At 37.8% G+C, this 23,656-nt stretch overlaps 3 protein-coding genes across 5 annotated transcripts in view; 1 reads left to right on the top strand and 2 right to left on the bottom strand.

Annotated features, from left to right (window-relative positions):
- Positions 1–2,004, top strand: part of loxl3a (lysyl oxidase-like 3a) — a 40,710-nt gene extending 38,706 nt beyond the window's left edge. The window contains exons 13-15 of one of the 2 annotated variants that reach the window (XM_067456989.1): positions 488–624; positions 1,085–1,196; positions 1,377–2,004. In XM_067456989.1, the coding sequence (XP_067313090.1) occupies positions 488–624; positions 1,085–1,196; positions 1,377–1,450 (323 nt within the window). In that variant the 3' untranslated portion in view covers positions 1,451–2,004. The remainder of the gene's footprint in view (positions 1–487; positions 625–1,084; positions 1,197–1,376) is intronic. The other variant, XM_067456988.1, reaches the window with a different exon arrangement.
- Positions 2,005–2,645: 641 nt separating this feature from the next.
- Positions 2,646–5,523, bottom strand: tubb4b (tubulin, beta 4B class IVb). Its single transcript, XM_067456991.1, has 4 exons — positions 5,366–5,523; positions 4,268–4,376; positions 4,049–4,159; positions 2,646–3,842 (listed from the first exon to the last, which is right to left on the bottom strand). Exons 1-4 carry the CDS (start codon positions 5,420–5,422, stop codon positions 2,782–2,784), a joined length of 1,338 nt encoding a protein of 445 aa, XP_067313092.1. The 5' UTR covers positions 5,423–5,523; the 3' UTR covers positions 2,646–2,781.
- Positions 5,524–6,227: 704 nt separating this feature from the next.
- On the bottom strand, positions 6,228–19,776 carry aup1 (AUP1 lipid droplet regulating VLDL assembly factor). 2 transcript variants are annotated; one of them, XM_067456992.1, is made up of 12 exons: positions 19,580–19,776; positions 18,654–18,791; positions 16,706–16,856; positions 14,673–14,863; positions 13,552–13,624; positions 11,924–11,997; positions 11,421–11,487; positions 10,582–10,705; positions 10,340–10,483; positions 8,451–8,602; positions 6,828–6,916; positions 6,228–6,713 (listed from the first exon to the last, which is right to left on the bottom strand). In XM_067456992.1, exons 1-12 carry the CDS (start codon positions 19,618–19,620, stop codon positions 6,668–6,670), a joined length of 1,290 nt encoding a protein of 429 aa, XP_067313093.1. In that variant the 5' UTR covers positions 19,621–19,776; the 3' UTR covers positions 6,228–6,667. The 2 variants fall into 2 exon arrangements, with proteins under 2 accessions (XP_067313093.1, XP_067313094.1); XM_067456993.1 differs by having other exon boundaries at positions 10,600–10,705; positions 19,580–19,775.
- Positions 19,777–23,656: the final 3,880 nt, after the last annotated feature.

Below are 23,656 nucleotides of genomic sequence, written 5' to 3'. Positions count from 1 at the left end.
AAAGACAAAACCAGCCAAAGGTATTGCTGGTCTTTAAACGGATAGTTCTCCCAAAAATAAAAATCAACAAAACAGTCTATCCTAAGACGTTCACGACACAATGTGTTTTTGCATTTTACTGCGCTTATTTTAAAAGTTGAAAATTTTATTTAAAATGTATCATATCGTGTCATAGTCATATCGTGCGGCACGGCAAAAACAGTACAAGACGTATGTGACATGTTTACATAAAAATAAGAAACAAATCCCAGTGGAAAGCACAAACGTGACAAATGTGGTAGTGAAATAATCATATAAAAGCAAGGTTGACCTTCTTTAAAATGAGTGCAGCGACCAAACACGTTCGTCTAGTGCATGTTTACATAGAAAACCAATGGAAAAGCAGTGTAGTGGAATGCGTACATCTGGTTAATATTAGGCTGGTTTAAGGTGTTCTCCTGCTTGGCTCGTCTCCAGAAATACACTGGTGCCTTTTTCCTTGTTGCAGGTGTTTCAAAGCGCTACGAATGTGCTAACTTTGGTGAGCAGGGCATCACGGTGGGCTGCTGGGACTTGTACAGACATGATATCGACTGCCAGTGGATTGACATCACGGATGTTAAACCAGGAAACTACATTCTACAGGTATTCACTTGTGGTGATAGTCACAGAAAGAGAAACCACTTTGTTAAAAATATATTTCCACCCAGCTAGATAGGACGCTTACAGCAAAGAGAGCAGTTACACGAGCACACTTTGGTCCCGTAGGACCCCATTGTCTGTGTTTCTCAGCAGGTCAGTTGTTGCAGTATTGCCCTCTAGTGGTGGAGATTATTCAGCGCTCCTACACAGTTCACCATGATGTCCAGGAATGCAAGGGTTAGAAGAGTAATAGGATTTGGTTTGAATAATGATGTTATAAACCTTAATTACACAGAGGGAGGGTGGAGGACGGATTTTACTGGAAAAGACCCTCCCGGATTAGGATTAACTAACAAAAAGGCCAGAATACAGTCTTTATTTTAATTATCTCGGCGTCACTATTGGCTAGATTAAGTCTGATTACAATGTTTTCCTGTAACAGTCTTGTTTTTCTTTTTCTCAGGTCGTAATAAACCCCAACTTCGAGGTTGCTGAGAGCGACTTCACCAACAACGGCATGCGGTGCAACTGCAAATACGACGGCAACCGTGTCTGGTTGCATAAATGTCATCTTGGTGAGAGATGGGCCGATGCTCACTGGGTCTTTTAGATCTGCCCGATTCTATTAAACATTTGAGAGGAATGAAATGTCATGCTTGCTTAATCAGATAGTTTAGATCAGCACTAACTGAAGCATCTATATCACCTTCAGTTTTCTTGCAGTTTAAACTGAATTTGTGTTTATTTGTTTCCAGGGGATTCATTCAGTGAGGAGGCGGAGAAACAGTTCGAGCATTATCCTGGGCAGCTCAACAACAAGATCTCATAACATTTTTTCTCTCTCGAACAAACCCAGGGAACTGCAATAACCACGTGGCTCTGGACAAAGAGAAACTTTAATCACTTAAGGTTGCTATTTATTCTCATTTGAATCCATTGCTACTCAATCACGTTGTCATGCTGATTTTAGATGAGCTCATCAGAAGGCCTTGGAGACAGAACAGAGCTGTGATTGTGGTCTGGGCCTTTGTCAATGCAAATGCAAGTGGTTGGACAGTGGCTATACACTTCCTCTTGTATGAATGCTGAGATCATTCATGTGAAACATTAGTTTCATTTATAACATGCATCAGGGAATTATAAAAGATGCTTTCTAAATGTTTGCACTGTGATAGCTGATGGAATGAAAGGCTACTTCACAGTATGTGCATTTACATGTACATTTGTATATTTCTGGAATGTTCTATAATCATGTTTGTAAAATATAAACAATTCTGCTCTTTGGAAAACCTTGATGTCATTTGAACAATCTCTGCCAACATTTAGATTTAAACTAGAAAAAAGATGCATATTTTCAGTTTGAAAAGGTTTCCTAAGTGGGATTTAATTGGAAAACATGGCTACACAGAAATTGTACTGTCAACACATTGATACTGCTCTAAATGAGATTACAGGCCCAATTCCAAATATGACTCGGCAATTTGTGCCAACACTCCTACGGTGGACTAGGAATTTAGATTTTCAATTCAGAACCTCTAGTGTCGTCTACAATCACTTTTGAGTGGTCACAAGTTAATCAGGGTCCTTACAAATGGGTATTTTTGGTTAAAACTGGGAAGGGTCACCCAAAAAAAATAAGTCTATAATTGACTTACCTGTAGGTTGTGCCAAACATGACTCATGTTGAACATGAGACTTCAGAATAAATTGCAAAAAGTTGACTAACCATTGCTTTCTACAAAAAAAAAAAAAAAAAAAAAAGCCATCTGGTTACGAACATTAAAAATAACTTCAGAAAGACTTGGAACATGAGGGAGAAGTAAATGTCAGAACTTTTATTTTTGGGTGCCATCTATTTAATTGGGGGTATCCATTTAAATAATTACTACATGTAAACAAATTGCAAAGATGATCAGACCATTTCAGAGCTCAACACAAACATTTTAATAGCATTAAAACCTTTATTTTAGAGTTTGTATTTGAAAGACTGGACTGTGTCAAGAATAGAGAAACAAGTAAACCAGTTAAGTTCTTGTATGTTTATTAACATTTACATGAAAAGGAACTGAAGTTAAGTGACAGGAAATGCAGTAAGAAAAAAAAAAATTAAACGAGTGACAAGTTTAGAAAAAAGGAAAAACATGGAACACAAAAGTTAACTCAAGCAAGCTCCTCTTCACCCTCCTCCTCAAACTCTCCTTCCTCTTCGGCGGTGGCATCCTGGTACTGCTGGTACTCGGACACCAGGTCGTTCATGTTGCTCTCAGCCTCGGTGAACTCCATCTCATCCATACCCTCTCCTGTGTACCAATGCAGGAAAGCCTTGCGCCTGAACATGGCTGTGAACTGCTCAGAGATTCTCTTGAACAGCTCCTGGATGGCCGTGCTGTTGCCGATGAAGGTGGCGGCCATTTTGAGGCCTCGAGGTGGAATGTCACAGACGGCGGTCTTGACGTTGTTGGGGATCCATTCTACGAAGTAGCTGCTGTTCTTGTTCTGAACGTTGAGCATCTGCTCGTCCACCTCCTTCATGGACATACGGCCACGGAAGACAGCAGCCACGGTCAGGTAGCGGCCATGACGTGGGTCGCAGGCGGCCATCATGTTTTTGGCGTCGAACATCTGCTGGGTGAGCTCGGGAACTGTCAGGGCGCGGTACTGCTGGCTGCCTCTGCTGGTAAGAGGAGCGAAGCCAGGCATGAAGAAGTGCAGACGGGGGAATGGGACCATGTTCACTGCCAGTTTACGGAGATCTGCGTTCAACTGACCGGGGAACCTCAGGCAGGTCGTGACGCCACTCATGGTGGCAGAGACGAGGTGGTTGAGGTCACCGTATGTAGGTGTTGTGAGTTTGAGTGTGCGGAAGCAGATGTCATAAAGGGCTTCATTGTCGATGCAATAGGTCTCATCTGTGTTTTCCACCAGCTGATGGACAGATAGTGTGGCATTGTAGGGCTCTACAACTGTGTCTGAAACTTTAGGAGAGGGCACCACGCTGAAGGTGTTCATAATACGGTCAGGGTATTCCTCACGGATTTTGCTAATGAGGAGGGTACCCATACCAGACCCTGTGCCACCACCCAAGGAGTGAGTGAGCTGGAAGCCCTGCAGACAGTCGCAGCTCTCCGCCTCTTTCCGAACCACATCCAAAACGGAATCAACCAGCTCAGCTCCTTCGGTATAGTGGCCCTTAGCCCAGTTGTTTCCAGCACCACTCTGGCCTATCAAATGACAACAAATGGTTAGGAATTTAGTTACATAGACACAAAAGGGAACTAGAGCCATATCAGGTCACAATTTGCCATTCAAATTGGGTTCCGAGCAAGTGCACGATCAATTTTTCTAAATCAGATGTTCCAGATAAACAAATCAACTGCCAACAATTGCTCTTGGGTTCAAATTGATTTATAAACACAAAATAAATTACCAAAAACAAAGTTGTCTGGTCTGAAGATCTGACCAAAAGGACCGGACCTCACAGAGTCCATTGTACCAGGCTCCAAATCCACCAGTACAGCACGTGGAACATACTTTCCGCCTGAAAAGACAAAGTACAGACTTTTAGGACAGAAGTCATACCGCATAGATACGATACACAATATAGTGTCGTCAAATTAAATACACAAAGGCACTCAATTTTGCTCACCTGAGGCTTCATTATAATAAACATTAATTCTGTCCAGCTGAAGGTCACTGTCGCCATGGTAACTGCCTGTTGGGTCAATTCCATGCTCGTCACTAATGACTTCCCAGAACTGAAATGAAATGGATTCAAAAGGAGGAAGACATTTTATTTTATTTGTTCTCCCATTTAATTTAGTTAGATTTTTTTGGGGACAATAACCAATATGGAATTTGTTTATGAAGGCAAATATAAGTGATTAAAAACCACGTTAATCCAATATTGAATAGCCGGAGCTTCCCGTTACATGGACGCCACACTCGTAAAATGGAGTTTGCCAAGTCACCGGGGCCATTTTACATCACCGGGAGCTTAAAGTAGCACCACTATTGTCTTGGAATTTAATTTTGTATATTGCACAATGATATGAAATGATTCAGATCCGGTCTCTGCATGGGGCCTGGGGTTATTAGCGGCATGATATAACGTTCCCGCACTTTTTCCTCGAGCTGAACCAGATACAACCGGCCACATTACGACACGTGATTCTTCCAAGTGAATCGACTCGTTTGAACAGTTCGTTCTCATCTATTCGCCTGCGTCACGACTCCCCTACAGTCGGGTGACAACTGTAGGGGAGCAAAATCTCGAGCGAGTCGGCTCAACCAAATCATCTCAGAGAACCGACTCGCCCGCGCATCGGACATTACGCCGGTCCGGCGCGGCCAACACCCTAAAACTAACGCATTGTTTCACCATTAGTTCTTCAAATCGGGCGGATTAAATTTTTTTTTTTTTTAAGACATCAAGTCACTTTTCGTCGAATCTTAGATGAACGCTCAAATAAAATCTGGTTTAAAAACTTGTTGCGCGTAAAATTTAAGAGCATATTTAAACCTATAGCTTTTAGCAGTGAATATTAAAAAAACAATAGTAACGTTAACAAACACCACAATTTGGTCAATATGAAATACTAAACATGTAATCGTCACCGTGCAACCTAGAACAATTTAAGACTCTTAAAGCCGCGATGATCAGCTTTCCCCCCAAAAGCCCAACCGGCACTTAATATTAACGTTACTTTAAAAAAAAAAAAAAAAAACAGATTTGTTCAGTTCTTACCTTAGCACCAATCTGGTTGCCGCACTGTCCAGCCTGTAAATGCACAATCTCCCTCATTCTTGCTTGTTTGTTTGTTTGCTTAACAACCCAAAAATGACTGAAACAAACACCAAACTCAAAACCCTCGACAATGAGGTCGTTAAGCGAGATGTGCTCCTACTTATTCAGTCTGGAGAGATCGCCTACAGTTCCATCACTCTCATTGGTCGCTGTGCGCTCTATCCAGCATTCTCATTGGCTCATTGGTGTGCTCATTGTTATGATTGGTTCATCCATATTGCAGCGTCACTAGACAGGCTTTATGGCTATTGGCTAGAAGAGCGGTTATAACGGCTCTCGAAATTCAAAACGCTTATATCTTAAAAAAATAAATACAAAAGCTTTCGCGAAGGAGGGGCTGTATGGTTATTTTCCAAAACGAATTTGAATGCAGACGACAAATAAAACCTAATTAAAAACACGTTATAACAGTTTAACACCATTTGCCTGTGACCATTACAAGGTGTTTATTAATTTATATGGCAGTAAAATAATAATAATAACCATAATAAACTGATAGGTTAAACGTGTATCCATGAACTTCGTTTTGTGTAAATGAAGAAAAAGCTGAGAGAATAGACATACAGTCAAGTCACTGGGCTTTACTGTTGTGTGTACATTGGTGTTAATCAGTCAGCTGAAAATATTTTCAAAAATATTCCAGATGAAAAAAAATAGCACTGTAAAGGTAAGACATGCCTTTTGAAAAAAAAAAAATGTCGATCTTTCCCTGACAACATTTTCATTCACAAAAAATATGCATCAATAAAAAACATTTCCAATGATAAATTAAGTCTATAAAGTACAAGAGAGACAATCAGAATAGTCTTTGTATTTCTATATGATCTTTAATGTCTTTAAAAGCTGATATTGCATCAACATGTATTCTCAACCACTTAACAAACCTTGAGTTGTTTTAGTTCACTGCCATTTGTTTCTGTACCCTTATTCTCTACCCAAGGACCTTATAAAAATAATATGAAGTGTGCCAAGGTCACTGGGTCTTAATACAAATTGTTTACCAAAATAATTGTTTTCTGTTGCAGAGAGAAATAATAAAAAGACATGCATGATTGCCATGCAAGAAGATTTATAAAGAAACAAAACCAAGAAAGGAAAAAAATCCAGTCTTCTCTCTGTATGTTTGGTGAGCACAAATGTTTCATTCTGGGTCAACTCTATAATTTCTTCTTTGTCTATGTGGATTTTGTGTAAAGCAGCGGCCTTTCCTAAACAATTCCTCAGGTGTGTCTTTGTCCACGGTCATAGATCATCCTCTTTGTTCAGTCCATGTTTTTCAATGTATCGTCTGCAGGTGGGGAGAATAGAAAGAATCAGATTACTCAAAAAAGGGAACACAGCACGTTTATAATACAATAAACCTAGAAGACACTGATAAACAACAGAGTTTTAAACATGTTACCTTCTTGCATATTCATATAAGGCTTCTTTTCTCTCCTGTAGGGTCATGTGTCTGTCTGTGGGTGATCTCCCGAAAGATTTGGCAGCTGGCTGTTGAAAGAATACACAGACATATTTATATAAATATCCTGTCAGACAAAAGGCTTTAAAGTTACTATTTATAGTTAAATTCACCAATATAGGCCATGCAAGAAGGCGGCCATTGTAGTGTTTGAACAGAATAAGGCCAAACTCTAAAAACAGCACGCACACTCTTTGCGAAGTACCAAACGAGCCAATAAGCATGTCCAGACAGGTTATTAGGGCTTTCCACACTTGAAATAGTTAACCCTGGGTTATCTTGCTTCATGTTTCACACTGCTCGTAATTACTCTAGGTTAGCAATCACTCTGAGCTCACATTCACTCAATCACTCATAAGCTGATATGTCACGCTGTACAAACCTAAACCCTAGCCTTTTACCAGACTCTCGTACATTTCATTTGTACATAGAGTCTGGCCACTCTCCAATGACAAGGGTTTATTTCCGCGAAGGCGGGCACCCTGTTGAGGTTTAAAACTATTGGATCTGCCCTGAGCCACTCTGGATCTGCCATAACCAATCGCTAACGTTTGGTCGTGACGTATGTCAGGCGCCCTTCGCCTGTTTCACTCATGGAAATCCGACAAAATAAAAGTGCACATGTGCATGCCACCTCAGTAATAAAACTATAGGATAAAACCTAAAACTCGTGCATTCGGATTGTGATTTATTCACGCCATGGTGGAGAGGAGAGTTTGGTGATCGGGAACGTGCCGCTCACGTGGTCCGTCACATCGTATGCTGTAAATAAAAGGTCATATGCTTGGTATGATAATAAATGCTGCTATAAATAACAGACCAAATCAAACGTTTAAGTGCTTTTATTTTAATTTGTTTGAGCGGTGATTAAATATATTGCTCTTCTAAATACTTGCCAGCATTTTAAGGAAATACAAGTCTATAAATGCATCCTAATAACAGCAAAGCAACCGTATGGTGTTCTGCAGTGGTCAAAAATGATTACAAACAGTGCATTTTGAAGTGATATAGAGATGTGGATTCGGACAGCTGTTACATCAACACGACCTTGCGTTTGTCAAAAGCAGTCGGTAACTCGGCCGGGGATTTTTACGCGGGTGGTGAGAGACGGACGGCAATAAAATAACTGACCAGTCCCTGTAACTTAAATGATGGCAATACCTTCCGATCCCACGAGAAACAGTTACCGTCCGAATAGCTTCAGCCAACTCCTTCATCACTAACGAAGCGATCTGGAAAATCAAACTTTTCCCGAATTTACCCTGATGGAGGGCCACATCATCATGGCCACCAACAAACCCCAGCAAATTTCAAACCAATTCTTTGTTTCAACAACTCATCTGGACATGCTTATAGGCTCATTTGGTGCTGAGCATACTGCGGATGTAGGTCTTAAGTCATCAAACCGGAACAAAAGTTTGATTCAGATCAATTCTGTGAACCTGCTCAACTGGTTACCCGATTAATAGAACAATTCATTCTAGAACCAAACATCACTACTTGTTAAACAAACTTCCTTTGCCTCTGCATCTTTTCAGTGAGTGATGTGAAAATCACTTGTACCTTTAAATTGGGTGTGTATGCTATTGCAGACTGGGTGGTGGAAGCTGCTGGTTTGGCTGGAGCTGAAGGTGTGCTCGCAGCAGCCTCCGAGCTGAACTGGTCAGTATGCTCCAGCAGGTTGGTTATGGTTGTGTCCACACAGTTGGTCTGTACTGTACAGAAAAAAGAAAGGGGTAAATTAATGGGATAGGTCACCAAAAAATAAACATTTGCTGTTAATTTATTCACCCGCAGGCCAGTCAAGATTTAGGTGTCTTTTTCAGTAGAATAGTAAAGAAGATTTTGATCTGAAACAGTGATCCTTGGAGGTTTATATAATGCAAGTCAATGACTACCGTCACTTTGAGAGTCAAAAAAACAACAACATTCAGGCAAAACTAAATTAGGCCGAATTAAAAAAATGGAATCGTCGATGCTGCCACGCCCCATGTCACATCCGGTTGCTTGCCAAGCTGGAAAAAAAACACGAGTTGAAGTGAACAGTCAACCTCCTCTAACTTAGCTACAGCCACTCAAAATGATAGCATGGCAACTGCAGATGCAGAATACCCACTGACAGAACTTGAACCCTCTCCTCTTTCACTAAAGCAGTGTTCATTTCATTGACAAATTATTTTCGTGGGATGCTCATTCAAGTTGACGAATAATTTTTGTCAACTACCCTTTTTTACAGACGAAAACGAGATGATAACTAAATAAAAACTAGTGCTGGATGACAAAAACTATGACGGAAATCTAGTCATTTTATCAATGAACAAAAACGAGACGAAAATGTTAGAGGGGGACAAATAGGCAAGAGATTCAGTCAGAACTGATATCCAGTGTAAAAGAGGTGCACATTTGAATTGTAATGTGTGGATCTAACCGCGGGGAAACGCAAAGGCTAACCCTTCTACGGGCTCACGCATCTCCAATACAGCACCTCAGAACGGCTCAATCAATGAATAGCACACATTTATGCCAGGCAATAATTTATAAACTAATGCTGATGAAAAGACAATGTTTACTTTACGATGTTTATATAGTTATATATTTTAGGTTGCAACATTGCATATTTTATCTCCCTCATCTGAACTTGAATGGTCATCCTGCAACTACAATAGTAAGGCACAGGCCTTTCAAAGTACGAGTCAATGTGTATTTAGGCATTTCATTAGTGTGCTAGAACCACACTAGTAGAACGCATCTCACAGCTACAGAGATTCTCTCCATGTTTTATACAGGAGAAAGAGCAACACAGAGCTTCATGACTGCCACAGCACATTACATTTTATTGTTTTTGTTTGCTTTGTTGTGAATTGGAATGTCATCTTTTTCAACTAGATAGCAGGATATTTTGCTTAAGTTTTAAAATGAATGAAGATGTAACAATATGTTGTTAATAAATGTATTAAATTTGACAATGTAGTGTGGTACATTGCCAACAAAGGTCAGATATAATATAGCATACAAGTCTAGTCTAAAAATGGCATAGCAACCTGTGCTTAAAAAAGAGAAGAGGTAAAAATCGAGATTTGAATCGAACTTAAGAATCGAAAATGTCATCGAATCGAGGATTTGGAGAATCGTGACACCCCTACTATACATCACTCTCAAAGTGGTGTTAGCCATATGAATCACACCAAAGGACCACAGTTTCAGCTAAAAAACCTTCTTTACTGCTCTGCTCAAAAAAAGTCACCTACATCATGCATGGCCTGAGGGTGAGTAATTCAACAGCTTCCCTTTAACCAAATCCATGCTTAATGCTTAAACCCAAGAAATCAGCTTTGCATTAGTACACATAATGGCACAGTAGCTTTTTTTAAGCTTGTCTGAATTACTATTTCAGACAAAGATGTGTTAATGGCTAAGTGCATACAGCAAAGCATTATGGGAGGATGACATACACAGATCTCTGGTGATGACCGATAACGGGACGTCAGGCAGCACCTCTTTCACCTGCTGCACCATACGTGCTACCCGTGAGTCTTCGGCTCCTGCACTTGCGCCCAGGAAACCCTGCGCCACCGTGCGAGGTCTGGCACCCAAATCTGTCAAAAATATAGTTTCATGTTAAACTAGAAGACAAAATACATCTTCTATACTGATCTAACTATATGTATATATACATCATAATTGCATTTCTCACCATTGAATCCGTTCTTACTTGAATGTGCAGTCTGAAGGGCAGTGTGTCTTTTCCTTTTGATGTGTTCGGCTTTGTCTGCTTTAGTAATCTGTGTGGAGATCACGCCCAGCTCGGTGGCCAGCAGCTGACAGAGGGACACAATGCACAGTACATCAAACGACACACTGAAGTCAAAGCTTTGAAATGGACATGAAACAGATCGGAAGGTTAGGTAGATGAAAAACCATGTCAGTGGAAAATAAGATAATGGTTTGTTTGAACATGTTTTTAATGGCAATTCAACCAAGTATGACATTACCGGAAAATGGTTTCAAAACCATTTAATTTAAAGGAATTTCACAGAGCATTCATTACTACAGAAGCATGACTTTCAAACTTTCAGCAAGCAATAGGCAGGGGATCGGTCCATGCATTTGCACGCACTTTGAATGCTTTAGTCGGACTAATTCAATATTTTTTACATGCTCTTGTTGAATGATACCAGTCCAGTTTTTGTGACATGGACTAACACTACTGGAGTCACCAAGATTTTTTTAATGTTTCTAAAGAAGTCTCTATGCTCACTAATACTGCATTTATTTAATCAAAAGTACAGTGATAGTTAAATATTATTACAATGTAAAATAACCTTTAAAATGTGATCAAAGCTGAATTTTCAGCATTATTACTCCAGTCTTAAGTGGTTTGTCCAGCATGTACAAACATTAATAACCACTGTGCACATGCAAACATACTTTTTCAGAAAGTGCAGTGTTTTAAATGAAAGTGCAACCATACCATGTTTGATAGATAAAATAATACACAATTTAACACAAAAAATAAACGGGAAAAAGTTTTACCTCTTGGACTTTGCTGGCAAATTCTTGAAGAGATTCACCATCTTCTTTAGACAATGGTGGAAGCCATCTGGTTGAGAGCATTTCAAATCAATAACACCTTACATTTTTTTACAGAGACACTTAGCAAGAGTGAAAAAGAAATTTTATTAATTCAGAAAGACATTATGCTTCTGATTCTTCCTTTATTCACTCAATAATTGTAACATTCAACATTAGCTTCTACTTTAAAATGTCAACATTTTATACAATTAAATATATTCAAACATTTAAAAGTGACAGTAATAAAAGTACAATATTTAGCAATGGGCAAGTATGCACAGATTTTCAGGACTAAACCTGAAACTGTCGGTCTTATAAGCTTCATCTTTAAGACTCCTGAGGCTCTTAAATACTGAAAAGCTTCATTAATGTATTACCAGTTCTGGCCTGTCGAGAGCAGCAATAGAGGATTGTACGTTTAAAATACTGCCACTGGACAAAGGAGAAACTGTAATATGTAGTACCTTACATGGTACACTGTGAACGGTACAAAAAAGGTCCACAGCAGCTCGGTCAGCCATGAGGATTCTGGAGTGCTCTGAAAAGAAACGGAGAAAGACCTTTTATATCATCCTAGATGCTAGTGTTTAACAGAACAGTTATGTGTACGTCGATGCTTTGACGCTTATTATCTACATACTTTCACATGCACAGCACAATTCTCCCTGCCCAGTTGACCATGGAGCTGCAAAAGCAGGTCATTAAAAAAAATCATCATTGAATTACCATCACAACCATAAGCGCATTAACAAAAGACCGCCCGCATTTACAAAAAACACCTATCCAGAATTCAGCAACTCGCCCCATCCAGATGAACGACAGTGCTGCGCCAGCTTTTTTCACAAGCAAAATGGTAAGCAAATCATAAAGGTGATTTACATATATAAGACTTAAAGCTACAGTACAGCTTGAATCAGAGCATGAGAAGTCGAAAAACTAAATATAACTATAAATCAAAATTATCTAATTTTTTTCTATGCAAGAAATTTTATTTAGCTACTTTATTACTACTGTAGTGGTACAGTGAAAAAAACAACAACGAAAACAACAACAAGCTATTATGTGACAATTAGAACCAATAAGTAGATATTTAATGTTAAAATGTTATATGTAATAAATGTTTAATGTTGATTTAACAGAAGGATAAAAAAAAAAATGCACAAATCTAACACAAGAGTACTAAAGAGAGTAGAAAAAGTAGTAATGTAATATAACAAATTAAATATTTTCCAAATAAAGTTTCACACATTTGTAAATTAATATATATTGTATATATATATATATATATATATATATATTTATCACAATATACTGCATATAGGGTCTTTACTATGGAAGCTCGTTTCCACCACAGAATAAAACTCATTATATAATTTTAAAAACATCTCACAAATTTGATTTTCTTTTAATTCTGAGAAAAAAAGTGTCACAATTTTAACTGGCAATTGAGAATTGCAAGATTGTGAGAAGAAAAGGTTGAATTATTTCCTTGAAGCAATTACCTTTTTTATTTTGTCTATTCTGTGGCTCAAACGAGTCCCTATACTTTAAACATACAAATGTTTAGCTGCCTTTTAACATTTAAAGAATCAGATGTGGAGGTCAGTGGCATCAGCTGTAATACAGCAGCTGAATGAGTGGATCATATACACACTCCAGTTCTCACTAAAACATACATAATAAAACCATTTTGCAATGCTGTAATGAGAGCATGGGGTCACTGTGAGCCGATCTGCTGACCTTTGACAGTCCATCTTTCTATTGCACTGTGAATCACTTATTATCAGTGCTGCTATAAATATACACACTCTCACAAAGACCCTCCTGTGTGTGTTAACAAGAACTTGAGGATGAAAAAAAATCTGGAAACTCTAGACACGATTGACAATTATTCAGTCTCATCTAAATGCATGGGTGGATTGTTTCATAGGAAAGTGATTTACAGAAATGATTACATTACATACACATTCAGAGCTACAGAGGTAATTATGATCCATTATGCATGTGAATTTAACCGGGTTACAAAAAAATATCTGGTAACTGCAATCATTTACTGAGTGTGTAATATAAAAAAGGGTTTAAATGCAATTACCACAGCTACGAATGGCCTCTTCACCAGCAATGCCACAGGCTGGATGGAGTCAGACACAGAGAAAGGCCAAGAGCTGAGGAGAGAGAAGAAGTAGGGCTTTTAAAAATGGCAGCTTTCTTAAAGAGAAAAGGAAATGTCATCTAAAAGCTAATGGCAAAGTGGGTGTCAGCTGATTAACAGGTAGTAAAGGCTAAACTGGAGGATCAGTAAAGCTTAGAGAGACTGTCAAGGAAGCTTAGTGAGGACCTGGCAACCCTCCCAGAACAGATCCACATTTTAATCACTGAAGTCTCACCATTAAATCACTCCTTACTTACCAAACATTATTTATATCAGGCACCTGACTGTCTACATACAGTTTAAAACCAAATCAGATACATTATAAATCATTGTAAAATGGAAACTATATTATCGACTGACTTATAAGTATATAAAGTTTGTTATAGAAGTATATCTAACTTTTCAGCATAAAAATAATATTTCACATCCTGCCCAATGTTGTCCTACACACAATGTTCATTTTACAACAAATGTATAATAACAAATATAGTGAATATAAGTGACATGTAGCCTATGCTTTTTACGCATGATGTGCATAAAAGGGTCAAATCACATTACATTCTAGCATTGTAACATCACAATCTACAAATAAATATAGTGCTTTTTAAAGCAAAGTTAAATTCACTAAAAATAAATATGAAAATAAAAACAAAAGCACAGACTACAGTATATTAGGCTATTTTGATTACCCAATTACAATAGTCACTTTACTGCTATCATAAAAGTACACTTATTTGTAGGTTTAAAATTCTGCTAATGGCATATTTATTTTCAACATATATTTTTAGCAAAATGTATACTTTAGTCAGAAGTCAGATATACAAATACGGCCACCTTTATCTGCATATAAGTATACTTGCATAGGGCAAAATATACTTTATAACAAATCTTGGCTGACTGATTTTGTATTAAATCGGCTAAATGCAACTATATGGTATTAAGATGCACATTAACAACATGATTTTATGTAAAGCTGCTTTGAAAAAAAACTGTATTGGTGAAAAATAAACATGACTTGAATTGACTACAGCCAAAAGAAAAGAAAGAATAATGTTTTGAACCTGAATTTGAGGAGGCCGGTCCGGCCATTAGTGGTGTCCTCCTCTGGAAAGAGCAGGAGGGGTAAAGAGTTAGGAGATGAGCAATATCTGCAGAGGGTCTCAGTCAGCTCCGTCCTGCTCCCTATACCCTGACCCAGCTCCATAAAGCCCCTCGCCCAGCACAGGAACCCCACAGGGCCCTCCAGCAGAGGCTAAACACAGAGAAAGAGGCAAATATGAAAAAATAATTATAAAACGGGGACAGAAATTAAAAGCATCTTATTTTCTCTTATTTTTATTATTGAAGCTGAATCAAATAGGTAACTGTGTAAACTAAAGCATCTGAGCAAAGCGTTCAAATGTTTTTGGTCAGTAAGCTTTTTAAATGCTTTTGAAAGAAGTCTGCTCACAAAGGCTACATTTATTTGATAAAAAAAAAAACAGTAATATTGTGAAGTTCTACAAATGTTCTGGTTAATTGTTTTAAAATGTCATTTATTCCTGTGATCAAAGCTGAATTTTCAGCATCATTCGGTAACACTTTAGAATAATGATCATTAGTTAATCCCCTTATCCTGATTGGCCTAATCACTCTGTCTCCTCTCCACCAATCAGCTGGTTTGTGGTGAGCGTTCTGGCGCAATATGGCTGCCGTGGCATCATCCAGGTGGATGCTGCACATTGGTGGTGGTTGAGGAGATTCACCCCTTCTATATGTAAAGTGCTTTAGGTGTCTAGAAAAGCACTATATAAATGTAATGAATTATTATTATTATTATTATTATTATTATTAACATCAGTTAATGTTAATTTCAACACTTACCAATACATTATTAAAATGTTGTTAACACTAGTTAATGCACAGTGAACTAACATGAACAATCCATGAACAGCTGGATTCTTATTAACTCACATTAACAAAGATGACCAAATACAGTAACACATTAAACTGCTCATGGTTAGTTCGTGTTAGTTAATACATTAACAAAGATAAATAAATGCTTTATACGTGCAGTTCAATATTAGTTCATGTTAACTAATGACCATTATTCTAAACTAAGTGTTACCCATCATTCCTCTAGTCTTCAGTGTAACATGATCCTTCAGAAATCAATCAAATATGATGATTTGCTCTTATGGAAAATTCCCCTATTTGATCCTTTCTTCCTTTGATTTCTGTTTCAAGAAACTGGTACCATCCATTCATTTGCATTGGAGTGGCATTCTGCACTTTTCTTCTAGTGAAGATTATTCTAAAGGCACACTTCCTCTTCTTCCATGTGACTGCTGAAATCTCACTAGATAATTGTTTCAGATAGCCTTTTTCTTCTGTAAGGTAGTATCACTTATCTTGTATGATATTTTATATAGCTTGATACTGAAACAAATATCAAAAAGTATCAAGTTGAGCTGCTTGCTCAAAGCTCTCTCTCTCTCTCTCGCTCTCTCTCTCTCAAGAAAATTCCCGCTCAACAGTCCTAGAAAGTTCCAGAAGGTTCTAAAATGTTTTAGGAAAATGTAGGAAATGCTAATTATAAGCAGTAATGTTTGTTAAACTTTTTTTTTAAAGGAATTAGGGCGTTTCTCGTTGTTTTTAAGCAAAACCACATCGATTTGATACAGGTATATTGGTACTATATATAGGTATACAAAAATATTCAAAAGGTTTACACATTGTTAATCTTCCATTTTGTTTGTAATGTAAAATGACATGCATTATTAATAAGTGCACATTTATAATAAATACATGGTTTATTTTTTTAACTAAAACCTAGGTCAACTCATACAGAAACACGCAAGATCAAGCAGACCAGCATGACCTAATGTTTGAAACTTAATGCAAGTTACTCCTACTGCCCCGCATCCAAACAAAGTGAATCTTTTGAAGTGAGCAAGCAGAGAGAATGAAACCTCATTCACTGGCCTCTGGCCCGACATTAAGTCAGCACAGCTGCCAAAGAAGAAATAGACCTCATTGTGTGAGTAAACCAATGAAAGACACAGAAGATTACGTCATGCTAGGAAAACACTGAGACACACATACACACACTCACCGTGTTACAGGAGGTCAGGAGGTTGATAATATTGTGGTCGAAATGTGTAACGTGATTGCAGATGTAGAGTCGGGCAGTTTTGTCCCGTAAGCGCGGGCTGTTCTGCTGGACGTGCAGACCCAGCACTGAACACATTATTCTCACTATGAACCTGAAACATCACAGATAGACGCCAATTCACACACACTGGCATCAATGCAGCAAACACACAAAAAACGCAAACTAAGGGTGTGTTCCCATTTGAAGTGAAGACGTCAAGGCCAAGTATGGAGTAGATTTAACTCATCTGAGTTAGTGCACACACATTAGGAGTATTGAGTACCACATTTTTCAGAATACAAGACGACCCCCCCTTTTTCAATGTACCTTTAAAAAAAAAAAGCTTTTTGCATACCAAATCTTATATTTTATAAAGAAATAACCTAGTAATTTTCATATAGCATATTTTTCATTTTTGCATTGAAATTATGTTAAATACTGGTAAAATGTACAAACGATAACATTGGTTCCTGGCCACTGTCACCTTTGGCTTGGCTTGCTCAGTTGGGGACACTAAAATTATGATCCAAATTTATTCAACTAATTATACAAATAAAACTTATGAATTAGGTTTTAATTAATTCTATAAACTATAATACGGATATGCCAACATTGTCGCTATATGATAAATTAAAATAAGCTGATAACATCGCTGTTTTCTCCAGAACGACTGTACAGCCAATTCTAATTTTGTTGCAATATTATACAGTTTGACACTGTGAAGCTGCTTTGACACAATTTTGATTGTAAAAGTGCTATATAAATAAAGTTGATTGATTAATTGATTGAATTATATAACAATTAGGCTGTCCATCTCAAATCCAACACAATGTAGTCTACCAAAATTTCATTAAAGCTGGGTGTACAGTGTACACAGTGCAAAAAAATGTTTCACTCATAGAAATCGTTGATGCTCATATGGTCGTGGCTTGCAGCGTGAGAGGAATTAGACGAGCCGAGCACCTCACAACCTCCAGATCATTTTTAAACATGTTTAAAAAATATATATAAAAACATGTCGGCCCGATTTTCAAGTGTAGGCTGTTTCCTATTGTCAAATCATTCACAACCACATCATATAGGATGAATATATGTGCATTATTAGACTACATGACAGTCAGGCAACTCTTAGACGGTAAGCTTTTCTTTGACTTAGCGGTTTTAAGACTCACACACTGTATTTCCTGGCACACTCATTTTATTCACATTTGGTGGCACTTATTGTTGCGGGTTCATGTAAAAGTCTAGACCCTGGATATGACGGAACAGTTTTATTTAGGTGTATGCTTGAACATTATGCCCTTTATACGGTCGCGGTTACATGTCTTTGGTCCGTGTTGCATTCATTTTTCAAACCTGCCAAGTGTGAACACACCCTAAATCTGCCAAACAAAAATGACAAAGAATTTGACGAAGAATTTTATATACATGAATTAGGGAACTTGTGACTGATCACCAATCTATTAATAATTTTTAACACCCGGTTACATCAGGTGTGTGACACATTTTTAAAAGTAAAAACTCTACAAGTAAAAAATTGTGTAAAAATTATACATTCATTAAAAAATGATCTGTGCATGTCACACCGCAGCAGTATTGTTAACTTAAAATATTAAAAATAATTGTTCTTAAATTAAATATTAGCTAAAAATGTTGCCTTGGCAAAAACTTGAAATATTTAAAGTTAATATAAAACAAGACAAAAGCAATAACAAAATTACTCAAACTTAAGCTAAGTGAAATGATAAAAAAATAGAAGGCAATTCAAAATATATACTATAAGAGCACATAATACTAAATTAAAATAATACTAATATATTTCTAAATATTATTTTTTATTACTGGTCCTAGTCTTTTGATGTGCTTTCTAAATGTCGCTATCGATTAACGTTCCAGTGTGGTGTCTTACCTTCTGACAATACTGTCAGGTAGTGCACAACTCACTAGAAACACATGAACACCAATAAATATTCGCAGTAACATCAAACACAAGCCAACAGGGGAGTACAGCAACAACAGCAGCAGGATGAAGCGGTCATTTGGTAACCTGTGGAAACAGATGACAAGAATAGAAACCAGCTTCAGGATCTATTTCTGAGAACAGCCGTTTAGCAGAAACCAGCATCCATCTCTCCATATCAGAGACCTGCATAGTGTAACAGGGGACTGCATAACTACATTTCCAGCAGTTTACTAACTAGTGCACTTCATTTCTGCTGTCATGTCTGAGTTACTCTAATATCAGGATGACTAAAAACATGAGTTAAGACCTTGGTGAGAATAAATCAGCTAATATACAATAATGCATTATGATTTGTAAGTTTTATGCAGGCAACAGGCCTAACTACTGACATAAATAATCACAAATATTAAGACTGACTGTGATAATATACAGCATATTTTGGCAGGTTTCATTAACTGAAGAAAACTAGCAGACTTTTATGTTATGCAATACTAACATATGAACCATATGATGACTGTTCAAAAGAACAGCACATGATTGAAATAGTAAGATAGTAAAGGTTTATGTTACAGAAACACGTGCGTCACTTTTGATCAATTGAATCCGTCCTTGCTAAATAGAAATATTCACTTTAAAACTGTTACATTAGTATTTATGACAAATACAGAGTATTAAATTACGCACGTGCAAAAATAACCAGAAATCATTGGTGTTTACTATTTATTCTCTTATGCATATATCTGAAAATCATTCAATAGTCTCTAAAAGACTTTATACGGTTGTTTTTGAGGGTTTGATGTTGAACATGCTATGGCTAATTGTGTTAGCTCTGGAACTGTTGTCATTTCAAGCTTTAAATGTGAATAATTTACCGCTGGAAGTCGAACATCTGCTCAATCCCCCGCGTTTCCATTATTTAAGCTCTTTCTGGGATACTGTCAAAGACTCCTGCATACTATTCTTCAGGGTTTAACTGGAGGTGAGAGGGGGATAGACGCTAGCCCGTTATTAGCCTGTGCTGTTATTCGCCATGTTGAGAAGCTGCTGATGTTTCTAGATGGAGGACAAAGAACTTCAGGGAAAAAAAAAACGAGATTAGACACTCCAGGGCCACTTCCTTTCTGGATCACGTGCGTTGCTTTAACGCATCTGATTGGTCTTTATATGTTGAGGCTCGATTTATTTCAACAAATAAAATTATAATACTCGATATTTAATACTAGTGTACACTGAGAAATAATTGGAGATGTGCAATTTTCCACAAATACAACATAAAGTAAATATTGTTAGATACAGATTTTTTCCTTTACAATAGCATATGTTTTAATTAACATGGGGCTGGTTTCACAGAGCTGAGGGTGGATAAAACCTAGTCCCAGACTAATGCGTGTTTGAGCTGTTTTAACGGGAACCAATATCTTAAAATATGTCAGTGTTAGTGGTGCTATTGTTTTGTCTCAGGATAAACGGCAGTCATGTTTTTTCTAAGGCACGTTTATAAATGAAACCAGGACATGAAGCCATTTTAGTTATAAGCCCTGAGGTGATCTAGCGACCTCTTAAACACTCAAGAGTGGATGAGCTGGCAAATAAAGCATCTATGTTCCTCTTCAGTTTTCAAAAGACAACTCACCTTACATCTTCGCCTTATTTCTTTAGCTTTTTTACGTGCATTTTTCTAGTTGAAGGCTGACATCTTGCGTTATGGAGTATGCACTACAATACAGTCTGTCAGCCTTTATCAGACAATAGTTCAACATGACATTTACATTTTCTATTATTTCTTTATTCTTACATAGACAACTCCTAACCATTTATTTTCTTGTCTTCCTTTTGCCTCATGAAATACATTAACTTGTGCAGGAAACACTTGCTGTTTTCAAACACTAGGGGGAACTACAAGTCTTATTTCCCAATGTCACTTTTTCCACTCTCAAGACTTTATGAAAACTACTGTACTAAGTTTGTTCTACTTTGTTCCTTCATGAAAAAATAATCACAATTTAGCAGGGTAGCCTAGACTACATTAACTGTAGTAACCCACATCTCTCATGATCAGTTTGACAGTATATTGACAAAGAAAATAATGCAGTTTGTCATAAGCTATATTGATCCGAGCATTACTGCGAAGGTAATATACTACACAAGCCTAAAAATCTGCCACATCTGATCTATACGGCTGCCATTTATAATAAAACTCAGTCCGAATGAATGTCTCCTCACAAACACACACAGTCAGATAACAGTGGTGCCCCTTGAATGCAATGCATTCGCCCCCAGCTGCAGTTCCCAAATATGTCTCTTCAGTAAGAGATTGAATCTGCCCCATTCATTAGCCTAAGTGGATGAGCTTCCCTAATAGATGCTCCCCTTCCCCTCAATAATTGCTGTTGATTGGCGTAAATTAGACCCTAGTTGCCAGACGAGTGATTCTCGACGACGATAATCTGATTCCCAGCTGAAACTAATAGGATTTTAACTCCGGTTTGGCCTAATGTCCGTCTGTAAGGCCTGGCCCGGCTCTGTTAGGCCAGACCTGCCCTTCAGCCCAGCGGCCGCATGCACAACTCACTCTTACTGCAGGGCTGCAGATGAGCAACCGAATAAATGAATTTGTACCCTCAGGTGAACACATACGTGCTGTCAAACCAGACCTATGAACAGATGGTGTGGCTAACAGTGTGTCAAGAGAAAGTGACTTTATAAGGCCTAAAAGCGCATAGGAAAAGAGACGAGTTTGAAGAAGTACACTATAATGCTAAATGAGGGCTCTTCTTTTTTGGGTTTTCATGTTTTATGGGTACTTTCCATAGATGTAATGGTTTTTATACTGCACAAACCTTATATTCTATTCCCTTACACTAACCCCTAGACCGCATTTTCAAAAAAGATCATTCTGTGTGATTTATAAGCTTTTCAATCATGGGGACCAACAAAAAAAAAAAAAGACCAGCATTTGGGCCCCATAACATATAGGGAATATCAGGCAATGTGCATATGTTGGTGCATCTATCATTATGAGGACATTCCATAGGCGTAAGGCTTTTATACATGCAAACGGTATAAAAATACATTTTCTGCATTTTTACATTTTTACATTTTTAATAAAACATTGTTTAGTATGTTTTAATACATTTTAATTTGGAGGACTCACAAACCACACTTACATTGTAATACCAGTGTAATATCTATGTAATTAAAAATGGTGAAAATATGAGCATAAATCATATAAACAAGCACACACACACACACACACACACACACACACACACACAGAGGTGGTTACTTACAGGCCCAAGTCTCTATGATTTTTAGCTCTGTCCTTCGAGTCACCTCAAAAACCTCTTTTGTCTGTAGTACAAATGGCGAACATGCTAAAAACATAGTGTTTGTTCAAATCCTTATAGCCTTAGTATGAGTAATAGTGAGCTGCGTTCATTTAGTGTGTTATCATGATACTATTTGCTTCCATGTTAAGCCATCACAATGATGTCCAGATCAGTATATTAACACATTTTGCATCAATCCCTCCTAAATAGAAGCTTTTTGAGACACATGTCCCTAATGAAGATCACCCTTATTTGATATTATTTGTCATCAGGCTGATAAGAGCGAGCAGCACGCCTCGAGTCTAATGAAACTCCACTCCATTAGCGCTGAATCGGACAGATTGGCCTCCCAGAGAAATGAATTGAGTTTTTTGTATTTGTGAGATCATTCTCCCTGCATTAACTGATCTTTATCCCATCTCTTCATCACAGCCAAATCAGGTTAGGCGGCCATGATTAGCTGGGGTGGCCTCCCTTTTTAAGCAGTAATTGGGTTTAGCGGCTTAGCTGATAGCGCCATTAGGACCAATAACGGCCTTGCTTGGCTCGGGGAGTGAAACAGATTCTCCTGGAACAGATGGCAGATGCTGGTAAAGGGGCTTGATTTAGAGGGGGCGAAAGCAAAGTTTGTGTAACCGTAGAAGTTCTGGCATTGTGCTGCCTCTGTCTGTACGTCCTCTGTGTTCTGTGTTTGCCGGATGTTCATTTAATGGGTTAGGTTTTATATATATATATATATATATATATATATATATATATATATATATATATATATATATATATATATATATATATATATATATATATATATATATATATATATATATATATATAAAAAACATTATGACCACCTTCTTAATATTATGTAGATCCCCCTTTGCTGCCTAAATAGCCCTGACCTGTGTGCTGTTGGATCTGGCACCAAGATGTTAGCAGCAGATCTTTTAAGTCCTGTAAGTTGCAAGGTGGGGGCGAATCAGGATTGCTTGTTCAGCACATTCCACAGATACTCGATTGGATTGAGATCTGGGGAATTTGTAGGCCAGGTCAACACCGCAAACACATTGTTGTGTTAATCAAACCATTCCTAAACCATTTTTGCTTTGCGGCAGGGCGCATTACCCTGCTGAAAGAGGCCACAGCAGAGACCAACAATGATTAGGTAGGTGGTACAATTGGCAACATGACTGGGTATAAAAAGAGCCTCTCAGAGTGGCAGTGTCTCTTAGAAGTGAAGATGGGCAGAGGATCACCAATTACCGCAATGCTGTGGTGAAAAATAGTGCAGCAATATCAGAAAGGAGTTTCTCAGAGAAAAATCGCAAAGGGTTTGAAGTTATCATCATCTACACTGCATAATATCATCCAAAGATTCAGAAAATCTGGAAAAATCTGGAAACAAGCTGGAAAACCATACTGGATGCCCATGATCTTCAGGCCCCTAGATGGCACTGCATCACATACAGGAATGCCACTGTAATGGAAATCACAACATGGGCTCAGGAATACTTCCAGAAAACATAAAAAAACACATCCAGAAAACACAATCCACCACAATTTAGCCAGCAATTTTCCAATTGCAAATGCAAATTCACCCCAAATTCATCAGTGCTGCATAAA

Source organism: Pseudorasbora parva, chromosome 11 (assembly GCF_024679245.1).
Source record: "Pseudorasbora parva isolate DD20220531a chromosome 11, ASM2467924v1, whole genome shotgun sequence".
Classification (NCBI taxonomy): domain Eukaryota; kingdom Metazoa; phylum Chordata; class Actinopteri; order Cypriniformes; family Gobionidae; genus Pseudorasbora; species Pseudorasbora parva.
Note: the sequence above shows the minus strand (reverse complement) of the source record. Positions and strands in the feature narration are given on the sequence as shown.

Coding starts and splice junctions, on each gene's coding strand:
- tubb4b (XM_067456991.1), bottom strand. CDS start 5,422: ATGAGGGAGATTGTGCATTTACAGGCTGGACAGTGCGGCAACCAGATT. Junction 4,160..4,267: donor TTATTATAATGAAGCCTCAG/GTGAGCAAAATT, acceptor TTGTCTTTTCAG/GCGGAAAGTATGTTCCACGT. Junction 3,843..4,048: donor ACCAGACAACTTTGTTTTTG/GTAATTTATTTT, acceptor GTCATTTGATAG/GCCAGAGTGGTGCTGGAAAC.
- aup1 (XM_067456992.1), bottom strand. CDS start 19,620: ATGGAAACGCGGGGGATTGAGCAGATGTTCGACTTCCAGCG. Junction 14,864..16,705: donor TCCTGACCTCCTGTAACACG/GTGAGTGTGTGT, acceptor CTCTGTGTTTAG/CCTCTGCTGGAGGGCCCTGT. Junction 6,714..6,827: donor TTATATGAATATGCAAGAAG/GTAACATGTTTA, acceptor CCCCACCTGCAG/ACGATACATTGAAAAACATG.